Source organism: Hemiscyllium ocellatum, chromosome 21 (genome assembly GCF_020745735.1).
Source record: "Hemiscyllium ocellatum isolate sHemOce1 chromosome 21, sHemOce1.pat.X.cur, whole genome shotgun sequence".
In the NCBI taxonomy this organism is placed as follows: Eukaryota; Metazoa; Chordata; class Chondrichthyes; order Orectolobiformes; family Hemiscylliidae; genus Hemiscyllium; species Hemiscyllium ocellatum.
In genome coordinates, this window is record NC_083421.1 from 18,543,905 (window position 1) to 18,561,078 (window position 17,174).

The following is a 17,174-nucleotide window of genomic DNA, read 5'->3' on the forward strand; positions in this document are numbered from 1 at the left end:
ATCAAACTATCATTTCTAGGGCAACACAGTGGTGCCAACTGAACAATCAGCTTTGCAAATACACTGGGCTCTAGAAACACTGGGATCGACAGGTATCAGGTGAGCTGTTTGCTATTCATCCCTTGATGCTCCCGACCTATGCTCAGCGTCTGTAACTGTCAGGCTGCGATCCTCAGGCAGTCTGTCAGCGAGCAGGGAGCAGAGAGAGGGAGCAGTGGACCCACTCACCTTGTAGGAAGAGGGCTGCTTCACATCCCGGGTGTTGGAACACAGCAGGATAATGCCCAACACTCCCAAAACGCCGAGTGCCACGGAGATGATGAGGTGGTAAAGGCCAGGCATGTTGAGGTGTGCAGAGCAGCAGCACTGAGTGCAGACACTCACTGAGCTCTCTCTCTCTCTGTGGCAGAGTGCTGCCGATTGGCTGCTCTTCCCTCAGAGTTAAGCTCACGCACTCTGTATTCAGCTGGAAGCCGGAGAGCGGCCCCGGGACATTGCCTGTCCCAGAGCCTGACCCAAGACCCAAGACCCGACACCCCCCAGCCCCCCCAGCCCCGGCAAGGCCAGGGGTAGCCCGCACACCCCACTCTGTGTCCCCGGACACACTCACTCCCCTCCCGGGAGCGAACGGAACACGCAGCCGGGACCTTGTGTCAGTCACACCCGCGGCAAGTCCCGACCTGTCCCCCATCGCGCTCCACCTCACCCCTCATCTCCCTCAACCCTCATCACCCTCACCCCTCATCACCCTCAACCCTCATCACCCTCATCACCCTCACCCCTCATCACCCTCAACCCTCATCACCCTCATCACCCTCACCCCTCATCACCCTCAACCCTCATCACCCTCATCACCCTCAACCCTCATCACCCTCATCACCCTCATCACCCTCATCACCCTCACCCCTCATCACCCTCATCACCCTCACCCCTCATCACCCTCAACCCTCATCACCCTCACCCTCATCACCCTCACCCTCACCACCCTCATCACCCTCAACCCTCATCACCCTCAGCCCTCATCACCCTCATCACCCTCACCCCTCATCACCCTCAACCCTCATCACCCTCATCTCCCTCCACCCTCATCACCCTCAACCCTCATCACCCTCATCACCCTCACCCCTCATCACCCTCAACCCTCATCACCCTCAACCCACATCACACTCATCACCCTCACCCCTCATCACCCTCATCACCCTCAACCCTCATCACCCTCATCACCCTCACCCCTCATCACCCTCACCCTCATCACCCTCACCCCTCATCACCCTCAACCCTCATCACCCTCATCACCTTCACCCCTCATCACCCTCACCCTCATCACCCTCACCCCTCATCACCCTCATCACCCTCAACCCTCATCACCCTCATCACCCTCACCCCTCATCACCCTCACCCCTCATCACCCTCACCCTCATCACCCTCATCACCCTCAACCCTCATCACCCTCATCACCCTCACCCCTCATCACCCTCACCCTCATCACCCTCATCACCCTCCACCCTCATCACCCTCATCACCCTCAACCCTCATCACCCTCATCACCCTCATCACCCTCCACCCTCATCACCCTCAACACCCTCACCCCTCATCACCCTCACACTCATCACCCTCATCACCCTCATCTCCCTCACCCCTCATCACCCTCATCACCCTCACCCCCATCACCCTCACCCTCATCACCCTCATCACCCTCAACCCTCATCACCCTCATCACCCTCATCACCCTCCACCCTCATCACCCTCATCACCCTCACCCCTCATCACCCTCACCCTCATCACCCTCATCACCCTCAACCCTCATCACCCTCATCACCCTCATCTCCCTCACCCCTCATTACCCTCATCACCCTCACCCCTCATCACCCTCATCTCCCTCAACCCTCATCACCCTCATCTCCCTCAACCCTCATCTCCCTCATCACCCTCAACACCCTCACCCCTCATCACCCTCACCCCTCATCATCCTCAACCCTCATCACCCTCATCACCCTCACCCCTCATCACCCTCACCCCTCATCTCCCTCACCCCTCATCACCCTCACCCCTCATCACCCTCATCACCCTCATCCCTCATCACCCTCACCCCTCATCACCCTCCACCCTCATCACCCTCATCACCCTCAACCCTCATCACCCTCCACCCTCATCACCCTCATCTCCCTCAACTCTCATCACCCTCATCACCCTCATCCCTCATCACCCTCATCTCCCTCACCCCTCATCACCCTCAACCCTCATCACCCTCATCACTCTCACCCCTCATCACCCTCATCACCCTCAACCCTCATCACCCTCACCCCTCATCACCCTCATCACCCTCCACCCTCATCACCCTCATCACCCTCACCCCTCATCACCCTCACCCCTCATCACCCTCATCACTCTCACCCCTCATCACCCTCATCACCCTCAACCCTCATCACCCTCACCCCTCATCACCCTCATCACCCTCCACCCTCATCACCCTCATCACCCTCACCCCTCATCACCCTCAAACCTCATCACCCTCACCCCTCATCACCCTCATCACCCTCCACCCTCATCACCCTCCACCCTCATCACCCTCGACCCTCATCACCCTCATCACCCTCACCCCTCATTACCCTCACCCCTCATCACCCTACTCACCCTCAACCCTCATCACCCTCCCCCCTCATCACCCTCATCACCTCAACCCTCATCACCTCGACCCTCATCACCCTCAACCCTCATCACCCTCATCACTCTCCACCCTCATCACCCTCAACCCTCATCACCTCAACCCTCATCTCCCTCATCACTCATCACCCTCATCACCCTCACCCCTCATCACCCTAACCCCTCATCACCCTCATCACCCTCAACCCTCATCACCCTCACCCCTCATCACCCTCATCACCCTCAACCCTCATTACCTCAACCCTCATCTCCCTCACCCCTCATCACCCTCATCACTCTCACCCCTCATCACCCTCAACCCTCATCACCCTCAACCCACATCACACTCAACCCTCATCACCTCAACCCTCATCACCTCAACCCTCATCTCCCTCATCACTCATCACCCTCATCACCCTCAACCCTCATCACCTCAACCCTCATCTCCCTCATCACTCATCACCCTCATCACCCTCAACCCTCATCACCTCAACCCTCATCTCCCTCATCACTCATCACCCTCATCACCCTCACCCCTCATCACCCTCATCACCCTCCACCCTCATCACCCTCAACCCTCATCACCCTCAACCCACATCACACTCAACCCTCATCACCCTCATCACCTCAACCCTCATCACCCTCACCCCTCATCACCCTCAACCCTCATCACCCTCACCCCTCATCACCCTCATCCCTCATCACCCTCCACCCTCAGCACCCTCAACCCTCATCACCCTCATCCCTCATCACCTCAACCCTCATCACCCTCATCACCTCAACCCTCATCACCCTCACCCCTCATCACCCTCATCTCCCTAAACCTTCATCACCCTCCACCCTCATCACCCTCATCACCCTCCACCCTCATCACCCTCACCCCTCATCACCCTCACCCCTCATCACCCTCAACCCTCATCACCCTCAACCCTCATCACCCTCACCCCTCATCACCCTCAACCCTCATCACCCTCGACCCTCATCACCCTCATCACCCTCAACCCTCATCACCCTCATCACCCTCACCCCTCATCACCCTCAACCCTCATCACCCTCACCCCTCATCACCCTCATCACCCTCACCCCTCATCACCCTCAACCCTCATCACCCTCAACCCTCATCACCTCATCACCCTCACCCCTCAACACCCTCAACCCTCATCACCCTCAACCCTCATCACCCTCATCACTCTCACCCCTCATCACCCTCAACCCTCATCACCCTCACCCCTCATCACCCTCATCACCCTCAACCCTCATTACCTCAACCCTCATCTCCCTCACCCCTCATCACCCTCATCACTCTCACCCCTCATCACCCTCAACCCTCATCACCCTCAACCCACATCACACTCAACCCTCATCACCTCAACCCTCATCACCTCAACCCTCATCTCCCTCATCACTCATCACCCTCATCACCCTCAACCCTCATCACCTCAACCCTCATCTCCCTCATCACTCATCACCCTCATCACCCTCACCCCTCATCACCCTCATCACCCTCCACCCTCATCACCCTCAACCCTCATCACCCTCAACCCACATCACACTCAACCCTCATCACCCTCATCACCTCAACCCTCATCACCCTCACCCCTCATCACCCTCAACCCTCATCACCCTCACCCCTCATCACCCTCATCCCTCATCACCCTCCACCCTCAGCACCCTCAACCCTCATCACCCTCATCCCTCATCACCTCAACCCTCATCACCCTCATCACCTCAACCCTCATCACCCTCACCCCTCATCACCCTCAACCCTCATCACCCTCATCACCCTCACCCCTCATCACCCTCAACCCTCATCACCCTCATCACCCTCACCCCTCATCACCCTCAACCCTCATCACCCTCATCACCCTCAACCCTCATCACCCTCATCACCCTCATCACCCTCAACCCTCATCACCCTCATCACCCTCAACCCTCATCACCCTCATCACCCTCACCCCTCATCTCCCTCACCCCTCATCTCCCTCAACCCTCATCACCTTCATCACCCTCAACCCTCATCACCCTCATCACCCTCAACCCTCATCACCCTCAACCCTCATCACCCTCATCACCCTCAACCCTCATCACCCTCAACCCTCATCACCCTCATCACCCTCACCCCTCATCACCCTCATCACCCTCACCCCTCATCACCCTCAACCCTCATCACCCTCACCCTCATCACCCTCACCCTCACCACCCTCATCACCCTCAACCCTCATCACCCTCAGCCCTCATCACCCTCATCACCCTCACCCCTCATCACCCTCAACCCTCATCACCCTCATCTCCCTCCACCCTCATCACCCTCATCACCCTCATCACCCTCACCCTCATCACCCTCACCCTCATCACCCTCAACCCTCATCACCCTCAACCCACATCACACTCATCACCCTCACCCCTCATCACCCTCATCACCCTCAACCCTCATCACCCTCATCACCCTCACCCCTCATCACCCTCACCCTCATCACCCTCACCCCTCATCACCCTCATCACCCTCAACCCTCATCACCCTCATCACCTTCACCCCTCATCACCCTCACCCTCATCACCCTCACCCCTCATCACCCTCATCACCCTCAACCCTCATCACCCTCATCACCCTCACCCCACATCACCCTCACCCCTCATCACCCTCACCCTCATCACCCTCATCACCCTCACCCTTCATCACCCTCACCCTCATCACCCTCATCACCCTCCACCCTCATCACCCTCATCACCCTCAACCCTCATCACCCTCATCACCCTCATCACCCTCCACCCTCATCACCCTCAACACCCTCACCCCTCATCACCCTCACACTCATCACCCTCATCACCCTCATCTCCCTCACCCCTCATCACCCTCATCACCCTCACCCCCATCACCCTCACCCTCATCACCCTCATCACCCTCAACCCTCATCACCCTCATCACCCTCATCACCCTCCACCCTCATCACCCTCATCACCCTCACCCCCATCACCCTCATCACCCTCATCACCCTCAACCCTCATCACCCTCATCACCCTCATCTCCCTCACCCCTCATTACCCTCATCACCCTCACCCCTCATCACCCTCATCTCCCTCAACCCTCATCACCCTCATCTCCCTCAACCCTCATCTCCCTCATCACCCTCATCACCCTCACCCCTCATCACCCTCACCCCTCATCATCCTCAACCCTCATCACCCTCATCACCCTCACCCCTCATCACCCTCACCCCTCATCTCCCTCACCCCTCATCACCCTCACCCCTCATCACCCTCATCACCCTCATCCCTCATCACCCTCACCCCTCATCACCCTCCACCCTCATCACCCTCATCACCCTCAACCCTCATCACCCTCCACCCTCATCACCCTCATCTCCCTCAACTCTCATCACCCTCATCACCCTCATCCCTCATCACCCTCATCTCCCTCACCCCTCATCACCCTCAACCCTCATCACCCTCATCACTCTCACCCCTCATCACCCTCATCACCCTCAACCCTCATCACCCTCACCCCTCATCACCCTCATCACCCTCCACCCTCATCACCCTCATCACCCTCACCCCTCATCACCCTCACCCCTCATCACCCTCATCACCCTCACCCCTCATCACCCTCATCACCCTCAACCCTCATCACCCTCACCCCTCATCACCCTCATCACCCTCCACCCTCATCACCCTCATCACCCTCACCCCTCATCACCCTCAAACCTCATCACCCTCACCCCTCATCACCCTCATCACCCTCCACCCTCATCACCCTCCACCCTCATCACCCTCGACCCTCATCACCCTCATCACCCTCACCCCTCATTACCCTCACCCCTCATCACCCTACTCACCCTCAACCCTCATCACCCTCCCCCCTCATCACCCTCATCACCTCAACCCTCATCACCTCGACCCTCATCACCCTCAACCCTCATCACCCTCATCACTCTCCACCCTCATCACCCTCAACCCTCATCACCTCAACCCTCATCTCCCTCATCACTCATCACCCTCATCACCCTCACCCCTCATCACCCTAACCCCTCATCACCCTCATCACCCTCAACCCTCATCACCCTCACCCCTCATCACCCTCATCACCCTCAACCCTCATTACCTCAACCCTCATCTCCCTCACCCCTCATCACCCTCATCACTCTCACCCCTCATCACCCTCAACCCTCATCACCCTCAACCCACATCACACTCAACCCTCATCACCTCAACCCTCATCACCTCAACCCTCATCTCCCTCATCACTCATCACCCTCATCACCCTCAACCCTCATCACCTCAACCCTCATCTCCCTCATCACTCATCACCCTCATCACCCTCACCCCTCATCACCCTCATCACCCTCCACCCTCATCACCCTCAACCCTCATCACCCTCAACCCACATCACACTCAACCCTCATCACCCTCATCACCTCAACCCTCATCACCCTCACCCCTCATCACCCTCAACCCTCATCACCCTCACCCCTCATCACCCTCATCCCTCATCACCCTCCACCCTCAGCACCCTCAACCCTCATCACCCTCATCCCTCATCACCTCAACCCTCATCACCCTCATCACCTCAACCCTCATCACCCTCACCCCTCATCACCCTCATCTCCCTAAACCTTCATCACCCTCCACCCTCATCACCCTCATCACCCTCCACCCTCATCACCCTCACCCCTCATCACCCTCATCACCCTCACCCCTCATCACCCTCAACCCTCATCACCCTCAACCCTCATCACCCTCACCCCTCATCACCCTCAACCCTCATCACCCTCAACCCTCATCACCCTCATCACCCTCAACCCTCATCACCCTCATCACCCTCACCCCTCATCACCCTCAACCCTCATCACCCTCACCCCTCATCACCCTCATCACCCTCACCCCTCATCACCCTCAACCCTCATCACCCTCAACCCTCATCACCTCATCACCCTCACCCCTCAACACCCTCAACCCTCATCACCCTCAACCCTCATCACCCTCATCACTCTCACCCCTCATCACCCTCAACCCTCATCACCCTCACCCCTCATCACCCTCATCACCCTCAACCCTCATTACCTCAACCCTCATCTCCCTCACCCCTCATCACCCTCATCACTCTCACCCCTCATCACCCTCAACCCTCATCACCCTCAACCCACATCACACTCAACCCTCATCACCTCAACCCTCATCACCTCAACCCTCATCTCCCTCATCACTCATCACCCTCATCACCCTCAACCCTCATCACCTCAACCCTCATCTCCCTCATCACTCATCACCCTCATCACCCTCACCCCTCATCACCCTCATCACCCTCCACCCTCATCACCCTCAACCCTCATCACCCTCAACCCACATCACACTCAACCCTCATCACCCTCATCACCTCAACCCTCATCACCCTCACCCCTCATCACCCTCAACCCTCATCACCCTCACCCCTCATCACCCTCATCCCTCATCACCCTCCACCCTCAGCACCCTCAACCCTCATCACCCTCATCCCTCATCACCTCAACCCTCATCACCCTCATCACCTCAACCCTCATCACCCTCACCCCTCATCACCCTCATCTCCCTAAACCTTCATCACCCTCCACCCTCATCACCCTCATCACCCTCCACCCTCATCACCCTCACCCCTCATCACCCTCATCACCCTCACCCCTCATCACCCTCAACCCTCATCACCCTCAACCCTCATCACCCTCACCCCTCATCACCCTCAACCCTCATCACCCTCGACCCTCATCACCCTCATCACCCTCAACCCTCATCACCCTCATCACCCTCAACCCTCATCACCCTCAACCCTCATCACCCTCACCCCTCATCACCCTCAACCCTCATCACCCTCACCCCTCATCACCCTCATCACCCTCACCCCTCATCACCCTCAACTCTCATCACCCTCAACCCTCATCACCCTCATCACCCTCACCCCTCATCACCCTCAACCCTCATCACCCTCAACCCTCATCACCTCATCACCCTCACCCCTCAACACCCTCAACCCTCATCACCCTCAACCCTCATCACCCTCATCACTCTCACCCCTCATCACCCTCAACCCTCATCACCCTCACCCCTCATCACCCTCATCACCCTCCACCCTCATCACCCTCAACCCTCATCACCCTCATAACCCTCAACCCTCATCACCCTCCACCCTCATCACCCTCAACCCTCATCACCCTCATCAGCCTCAACCCTCATCACCCTCAACCCTCATCACCCTCAACCCTCATCACCCTCACCCCTCATCATCCTCACCCCTCATCACCCTCATCACCCTCAACCCTCATCACCCTCACCCCTCATCACCCTCAACCCTCATCACCCTCATCACCCTCAACCCTCATCACCCTCACCCCTCATCACCCTCACCCCTCATCACCCTCAACCCTCATCACCCTCATCACCCTCAACCCTCATCACCCTCACCCCTCATCACCCTCACCCCTCATCACCCTCAACCCTCATCACCTCAACCCTCATCTCCCTCATCACTCATCACCCTCATCGCCCTCAACCCTCATCACCCTCATCACCCTCAACCCTCATCACCCTCAACCCTCATCACCCTCATCACCCTCAACCCTTATCACCTCAACCCTCATCACCTTAACCTTCATCACCCTCACCCTCATCACCCTCATGACCCTCATCACCTCAACCCTCATCACCCTCATCACCTCAACCCTCATCACCTCAACCCTCATCACCCTCAACCCACATCACACTCAACCCTCATCACCTCAACCCTCATCACCTCAACCCTCATCACCCTCATGACCCTCATCACCTCAACCCTCATCACCCTCATCACCTCAACCCTCATCATCTCAACCCTCATCACCCTCATCACCTCAACCCTCATCACCCTCATCACCCTCAACCCTCATCACCCTCAACCCTCATCACCTCAACCCTCATCACCCTCATCACCCTCATCACCCTCAACCCTCATCACCCTCATCACCCTCAACCCTCATCACCTCAACCCTCATCACCCTCATCACCTCAACCCTCATTACCCTCATCACCCTCAACCCTCATCACCCTCAACCCTCATCACCTCAACACTCATCACTCAACCCTCATCACCCTCATCACTCAACCCTCATCACCCTCAACCCTCATCACCCTCAACCCTCATCACCCTCATCACCGCAACCCTCAACCCTCATCACCCTCATCACCCTCACCCCTCATCACCCTCAACCCTCATCACCCTCATCACCCTCAACCATCATCACCCTCAACCCTCATCACCCTCAACCTCATCACCCTCATCACCCTCCACGATCATCACCCTCAACGTTTAATCCTCATCACCTCAACCCTCATCACCCTCATCTCCCTCAACCCTCATCACTCAACCCTCATCACCCTCATCACCCTCTTCACCCTCAACCCTCATCACCCTCATCACCCTCAACCCTCATCACCTCAACCCTCATCACCTCAACCCTCATCACCCTCATCACCTCAACCCTCATTACCCTCATCACCCTCAACCCTCATCACCCTCAACCCTCATCACCTCAACACTCATCACTCAACCCTCATCACCCTCATCACTCAACCCTCATCACCCTCAACCCTCATCACCCTCAACCCTCATCACCCTCATCACCTCAACCCTCAACCCTCATCACCCTCATCTCCCTCAACCCTCATCACCTCAACACTCATCACCCTCAACCCTCATCACCTCAACACCCTCATCACTCAACCCTCAACACCCTCATCACTCAACATACATCACCCTCAACCCTCATCACCTCCACCCCATCACCTCAACCCTCATCACCCTCATCACCTCAACCTTCATCTCCCATAACCCTCATCACCCACAACCCTCATCACCTCAACCCTCATCTCCCTCAACCCACATCACCCTCAACCCTCATTTCCTCAACCCTCATCACCTCAATCCTCATCTCCCTCATCACTCATCACCCTCATCACCCTCAACCCTCATCATCCTCAAACCTCATCACCTCAACCCTCATCACCCTCAAACCTCATCACCTCAACCCTCATCACTCAACCCTCATCTCCCTCAACCCTCATCACCCTCATCACCCTCAACCCTCATCATCCTCAAACCTCATCACCTCAACCCTCATCACTCAACCCTCATCTCCCTCAACCCTCATCACCCTCATCACCTCAACCCTCATCACCTCAACACCCTCATCACTCAACCCTCAACACCCTCATCATTCAACACACATCACCCTCAACCCTCATCACCTCAACCCCCATCACCCTCAACCCTCATCACCCTCATCTCCCTCAACCCTCATCACCCAAACCCTTTCACCTCAACCCTCATCACCTCAACCCTCATCACCCAAAACCCTCATCACCTCAACACTCATCATCTCAACCCTCATCACCTCAATTCCCTCAACCCTCCTCAACTCAACTCTCATCACCTCAATCTCCATCACCTCAACTCCCTCATCACATCAACTCCCTCAATGCCTCATCACCTCAACACCTCAACCTCTCAACTCCCTCATCACCTCAACTCCCTCAACCTCTCAACCCTCATCACCTCAAATCCTCAACTCCCTCAACCCCATCACCTCAACTCCCTCATCACTTCAATTCCCTCAACCACTCAACCCTCATCACCTCAACACCTCACCCTCATCACCTCAACCCCCATCACCTCAACCCCCCATCACCTCAAGCCCCATCACCTCACCCCCTCATCACCTCATCACCTGAAACCCTCATCACCTCAATCCATCACCACAACTCCCTTATCACTTCCTCATCATTACAACGCCCTCATCACCTCAAACCCTCATCACCTCAAACCCTTATCACCTCAACCCCTCATCTCCTTAGCTCCTCATCACCTAAACCCCCTGAACACTCCCTCATTACTTCAAGTTCCTTATCACTCCCTCAACCCCCTCAACACTCCAACCTCCTCATCACTCCCTCAACACACCAACCTCTTCTTTACCTCAACCCCATCATTACTCCCTCGACACTTTAATGTCCTCACCACTCCCTTAACACTGCAATATCCTCATCAGACCCTCATCACTCCACCTTCCAGATCACCTAAACCCCTCATCATTCCCTCATCACTCCATATCCCTCATCATCTCAACCACCTCATCACTCCCCCAACACTGCAACCCCCTCATCACTTTAACTCCCTCATTACTTCCTCATTACCCCAACTCTCTCATTATTCATAATCCCACAGCACTCTCTGACACTCCGAGCCCCTCATTATCACCTCATCACTCCAGGTCCTCCATCATCCCAAACCCCTCATCACTCCAAGCCCCAAACAGTCCCTCATCCCTCAAATCCCCTCATCACTCCCTTATCATTCCAACCACCCACCACTCCAAGACCTACATCAATGCCTCATCACCTCAAAAACCCTTACACACCAAACACCTCACACTGCAAACTCTGCATCAATCCCTTACCTCCCCATACCCTCATAACTCCAACTCACTCACCACTCTAAATACCTATCACTCCAAGACCCACATCATTGGGTCATCAACCCAAAATCCCTCACACACCAAACCCCTTACATCCCAAACTCCCCATCTCCAGAGCCCCCTCAACACCCCAACCCTCTCATCACTCCCTCAACATCCCAATTCTCTTAACAAGTCTCTGGGCAATAAATGTTGGCCTGGGCATGAATGCCCTTATCCTGGGATTGAATTTTTTAAAAAATTACTCCCTCATCACTGCAACCCCCTCGGGTATGGATTGCCGCAGTGTGGGAAGGTCAGTACTGAGGGAGTGCCACACAATTGGTGGGTCAGTCATGAGAGAGCGCCATGCTATTGGAGGGTCAACATAGCTTAAGGATGACTAAGGATTCATAGTCATCCTTCAACCCTGAATTCCAGATTCTTATTGAACTCCAATTCCACCATCTGCCATGATGGGATTTGAACCCGAGGCCCCAGAACATCACTCAGATCTCTAGAGTAACTGTCCAGTGATCATACCACAAAGCCACCACCTCCCCTTCAATTGGCCGACTGGATATTTCATCAGCTCCCCAATTTCTTCAGTGAGAGAGGGAGAGACAGATGTTCAGCTTCTGCTGTGACTTTGGAGAGTTTCTTCTTTCTGCCTCACAGCGCCTGAGACCCGGGTTCAATTCCCGCCTCGGGCAACTGACTGTGTGGAGTTTGCACATTCTCCCCGTGTCTGCGTGGGTTTCCTCCGGGTGCTCCGGTTTCCTCCCACAGTCCAAAGATGTGCAGGTCAGGTGAATTGGCCATGGGAAATTGCCCGTAGTGTTAAGTGAGGGGGTAAATGTAGAGGAATGGGTCTGGGTGGGTTGCGCTTTGGTGGGCCGGTGTGGACTTGTTGGGCCGAAGGGCCTGTTTCCACACTGTAAGTAATCTAATCTAAATCGGAAACCAAGACCAGAAAAGGTTGCTAGGCAACCATCAGTGTAAGTGCTCCATAGTCCCCTCCAAAGCCAGGTTATCCACAATTAAATGCAATAAACCATACTTCTTACCTCCCTAAAAGCTTTGCTTGGCTGTTTTTCCAATGTCACTTGACTTTCTGTAGTTACACAATGGGTCACAGCCCACATTGAACCGTTCATTTCAATTCCCTCCTGCCTTGGTGAAAATCTGGTTTAATCCAGCAAGGTGTCCGAGCATCTTCCAGTTTGTCACATTGGTCCATTAATACAGAGAGGTAGTCCCAGCTAATGGATGATCTGACCTTCTCCCACTGGAATCTATTTGTCACCGTTTTGCCCATTTGTTTAATTTTAACTTTGCACTAAAACAAGATACCCATCACAGGGGTCAGATATCGTGGGTTCTTTATGGGAGGTGTTAAGAGGTGGTCAGATATAGGGAGGGAAGTCCGGTGGTTAGGGCTGGGGAGTAATGGAGTAAAGGAAAGCATTGGCCAACGATCAAGCAAAGTAGAGACCTCCAAGGGCTACGGGGCGGGAGAGGACCACACAAACAGAACAAGTCAACGTCAGCGAGAGACTTGAAAACAAAGTCAAGATTTTGAAAATTGAGTCACTGAACTAGGAGCCAATGTAAGGGGACAAGTGGATGATGGGAGTTGATGTGAGGTTGAATGCTAATGTGCGGTATGGCCTCAGATTTCCAGAGAGCGTGAGCTGGAGGTCAGCCAAAGGTCAGGGAGGTTATGGTAATAAAGGCAGAGGGAGTCAGTGACTGGGGAGAGGGTCAGTGACGGGGGAGGGGTTCAATGACAGGAGGGGAGTCAGTGATGGAGGGGGGAATCTATGAAGGGGAGGGAGAGTGGATCACTGATGAGGGAGGGAGTCAAAGACAGGGGAGTGAGAGGGAGTCACTGGTGAGGGAGGGGGAGGGGGGTCACTGGTGAGGGAGGGGAAGGGGGTCACTGGTGAGGGAGGGGGAGAGGGGTCACTGATGAGGGGTGTGGGGGGGTCACTGATGAGGGAGGGGGGAGTCACTGATGAGGGAGGGGGTCACTGATGAGGAAGGGAGTTACAGGTGAGGGAGGGGGAGGAGGTCACTGGTGAGGGAGGGGGTCACAGGAGAGGGAGGGGAGGGAGTCACTGGTGAGGGAAGGGGAGGGGGTCACTGGTGAGGGAGGGGGTCATAGGTGAAGGAAGGGAAGGGGGTCACTGGTGAGTGAGGGGGAGGGGGTCACAGGTGAGGGAGGGGGAGGGACTCACTGGTGAGGGAGGGGTAGGGAGTCATTGGTGAGGGAGGTGGGGGTCACTGGTGAGGGAGGTGGAGGGGGTCACTGATGGGGGAGGGGGTCACTGATGGGGGGAGGGAGTCACTGGTGAGGGAGGTGGGGGACACTGGTGAGGGAGGGAGTCGCTGACAGGGAAGTGAGAGGGAGTCACTAGTGAGGGAGGGGAGGGAGTCACTGGGGAGGGAGGTGAGGGGATCACTGGTAAGGGAGGTGAGGGATCCCTGTGTGAATGAACATTGTCCTTTCAGACAGTGTCACCGAGGGGCAGCGAGCGGGTGAGGAAGAGGAGGGTCCAAGGGCCGATTGCTGGGGATAATGTGGCAGAAGCAGGAAGAGGGCCCATTGCGAGTGATTCTCCAGCGATGGTCACATGAATAAGGATAGAGCTGGGGAGGGCAGTCGCTGGGCAACAGTAGAAGGGGGGGGGTGTCTGGAGGAGGAGGAGGGAGTTAGTGTGTCCGAGGCTGCAGACGGATGAGGAGGGAAGTTTACCGTTCTCACAGAATGTCACCGAGGAGGTTGAGAGAACTCTTTCTGTACTGAGGGGGTAAAGAATTGATTGGAGGATTCAAAGAGAGACGTGTAAGAGAGACGGACAGAGATTTGGGAGATGGCAGGAGTTTGGAGAGGGTGAGGAAGTCAGAGATTGTAGTTTCCAAGGGGAGAGGTGACACGGTTCGGTCTTCTGAGGAGAGGGCCGAAGCTGGCAGATTCAAGCAACAGAGGGACAACACACAGAGTGGGAGAGGTGTCGAAAACATGGCCTGAGGTGAGGGGGCCTGAAGGGGAAACGGAGTGATCAGTAGGTTAGAGGAGTTAGAGGTGGGTCTGATGGAAAGAGTGAGGATAAAGAGGACAGAATAAAGAAATGAGGAGTGGGGGTTAGAGTGAGAGGGAACCCTTCAGGGATCCTTGGCTGCTGAGTTAGGGGAAAGGAGGAAACCATTTCTTTAATTGGACTGGGGTTATGGGCACTGTTTGCTCAGCTGTTATGTGTTGTCCCATCACTTACCTGCCCTTGGGAAGGTGGTGATTAGCAACGATCTTCACTCACTGCAGCCCTCTCAGTGTATACCCATCAGTGAGGGAGACCCCGAGATTTGACCCAGCAGCAGTGAAGGAATGGCGATATATTTCCCAGTCGGGATGGTGAGTGGCTTGGAGGGGAACTTCCAGGTGGTGCCCATGTGTCTGCCACCCGTGTCCTTTTGGATGGAAGTGGTCATGGGTTTGGAAGGAGCTGTTTGAGGGTCTTTGGTGAATTTCTGCAGTGCATCTTGTAGACTCTGCTGTTATTGAGCATTGGTGGTGGAGGGAGAGGATGTTTGTGGATGTGGTGCCAATCCAGTGGGTTGCTTTGTTCTGGCTGGTGAACACCATCTTGAATGTTGCTGGGACTGCACCCATTCAGGCAAGTTAGGGAGTATACCAACACAGCCCCGACCCCTGAGGAAATTAAGGTGATTCAAAGAGATTCTTTAAATATATTAAAGGGAAAAGAGTAACTAGAGAGAGAATAGGGCCCTCAAGGACTAAAGTGGACATGTATGTGTAGAACCGCAGGAAATCATGAGATCCTCAATGAATATTTCTCCTCTGTGTTTAACATGGAGAAAGACATGAAGAGTTGGGAATTTGGGGAAGTTAGTGGAGGCAGTCCTAATCACAGTGGAGGAGTTGGATGGATTAGAATGTATGGGGGGTGGATAAATCTCCTGATCCTGACTAGATATATCTAAGGACATTGCAAGAGGCTGGAGAAGATGTTGCAGGGCCCTGGCGGATACTTTTACATCAACGTTAGCCACGGGTGAGGTCCCGGAAGACTGGAGGGTGGGGAATGTTGTGCCATTATTCAGGAAGGGCTGCAACGATAAACCTGGGAACTACAGACCAGTAAGCTCAACATCCGTGGTGGGTAAGTTACTTGAGAAGATTCTGAGAGGTAAGATATATATGCATTTGGAAAGACAGGGTTTGACTAGGAGTAGCCAGCATGGCTTTGTGCATGGGAGATCATACCTCATAGATATGTTACAGTTCTTTGATGAAGTGACCAGGAAGGTCAATGAGGGCAGGGTGGTAGATGTAGTCTATATGGATTTCAGTAAGGCCTTTGATAAGGTTCCACTTGGGAGGCTGCTCTGGAAGGTTAAATCGCATGGAATCCTGGGGAGCTGGCAAATTAGATACACAATTGGCTTGATGGTAAGAAGCAGGGGTAATAGTGGAAGGATGCTTGTCAGACTGGAGACCTGTGACTAGTGGAGTGGCTCAATTGTCAGTGCTGGGCCCATTACTGATTGTTATCTATATCAATGATTTGGATGAGTATGTCCAAGGTATGATTAGTAAGTTTGCTGATGACACTAAAATAGGCGGGATCATGGACAGTGAGGAAGGTTATCAGAAATTGCAGCAGGACTTTGATCAGCTGGGGAAGTGGGCTGGGAAATGGCAAATGGAGTTTAATATAGATAACTGTGAGGTCTTGCATTTTGGAAAGTCAAATCAAGGTAGAGTTTCATGGTGAATGGTAGGGCCTTAAGGAGTGTAGTGGAACAGAGGGACCTTGGAGTTCAGGTGCACGGTTCTCTGAAAGTGGAGTCTCAGGTAGACAGGGCAGTGAAGAAGACTTTTGGCACATTGGCCTTCATCAGTCAGGGCACTGAGTATAGAAGTTGGGAAGTTATGTTGCAGTTATACAGGATGTGTTCAGTTTTGGTCACCTCTTGATAAGACGGATGTTATTAAACTGGAAAGTGTGCAGAAGAAATTTACAAGGGCATTACTGGGAATCAACAGTCTGAGTT

General features: G+C 54.6%; 1 protein-coding gene across 1 annotated transcript in view; it reads right to left on the reverse strand.

Annotated features, from left to right (window-relative positions):
• The window catches only part of LOC132825780 (ectonucleoside triphosphate diphosphohydrolase 2-like), a 106,108-nt gene extending 105,597 nt beyond the window's left edge, over positions 1–511 (reverse strand). The window contains exon 1 of the mRNA XM_060841246.1: positions 229–511. Coding sequence (XP_060697229.1) covers positions 229–342 — 114 coding nt within the window. The 5' untranslated portion in view covers positions 343–511. The remainder of the gene's footprint in view (positions 1–228) is intronic.
• Between the last annotated feature and the right edge of the window lie 16,663 nt (positions 512–17,174).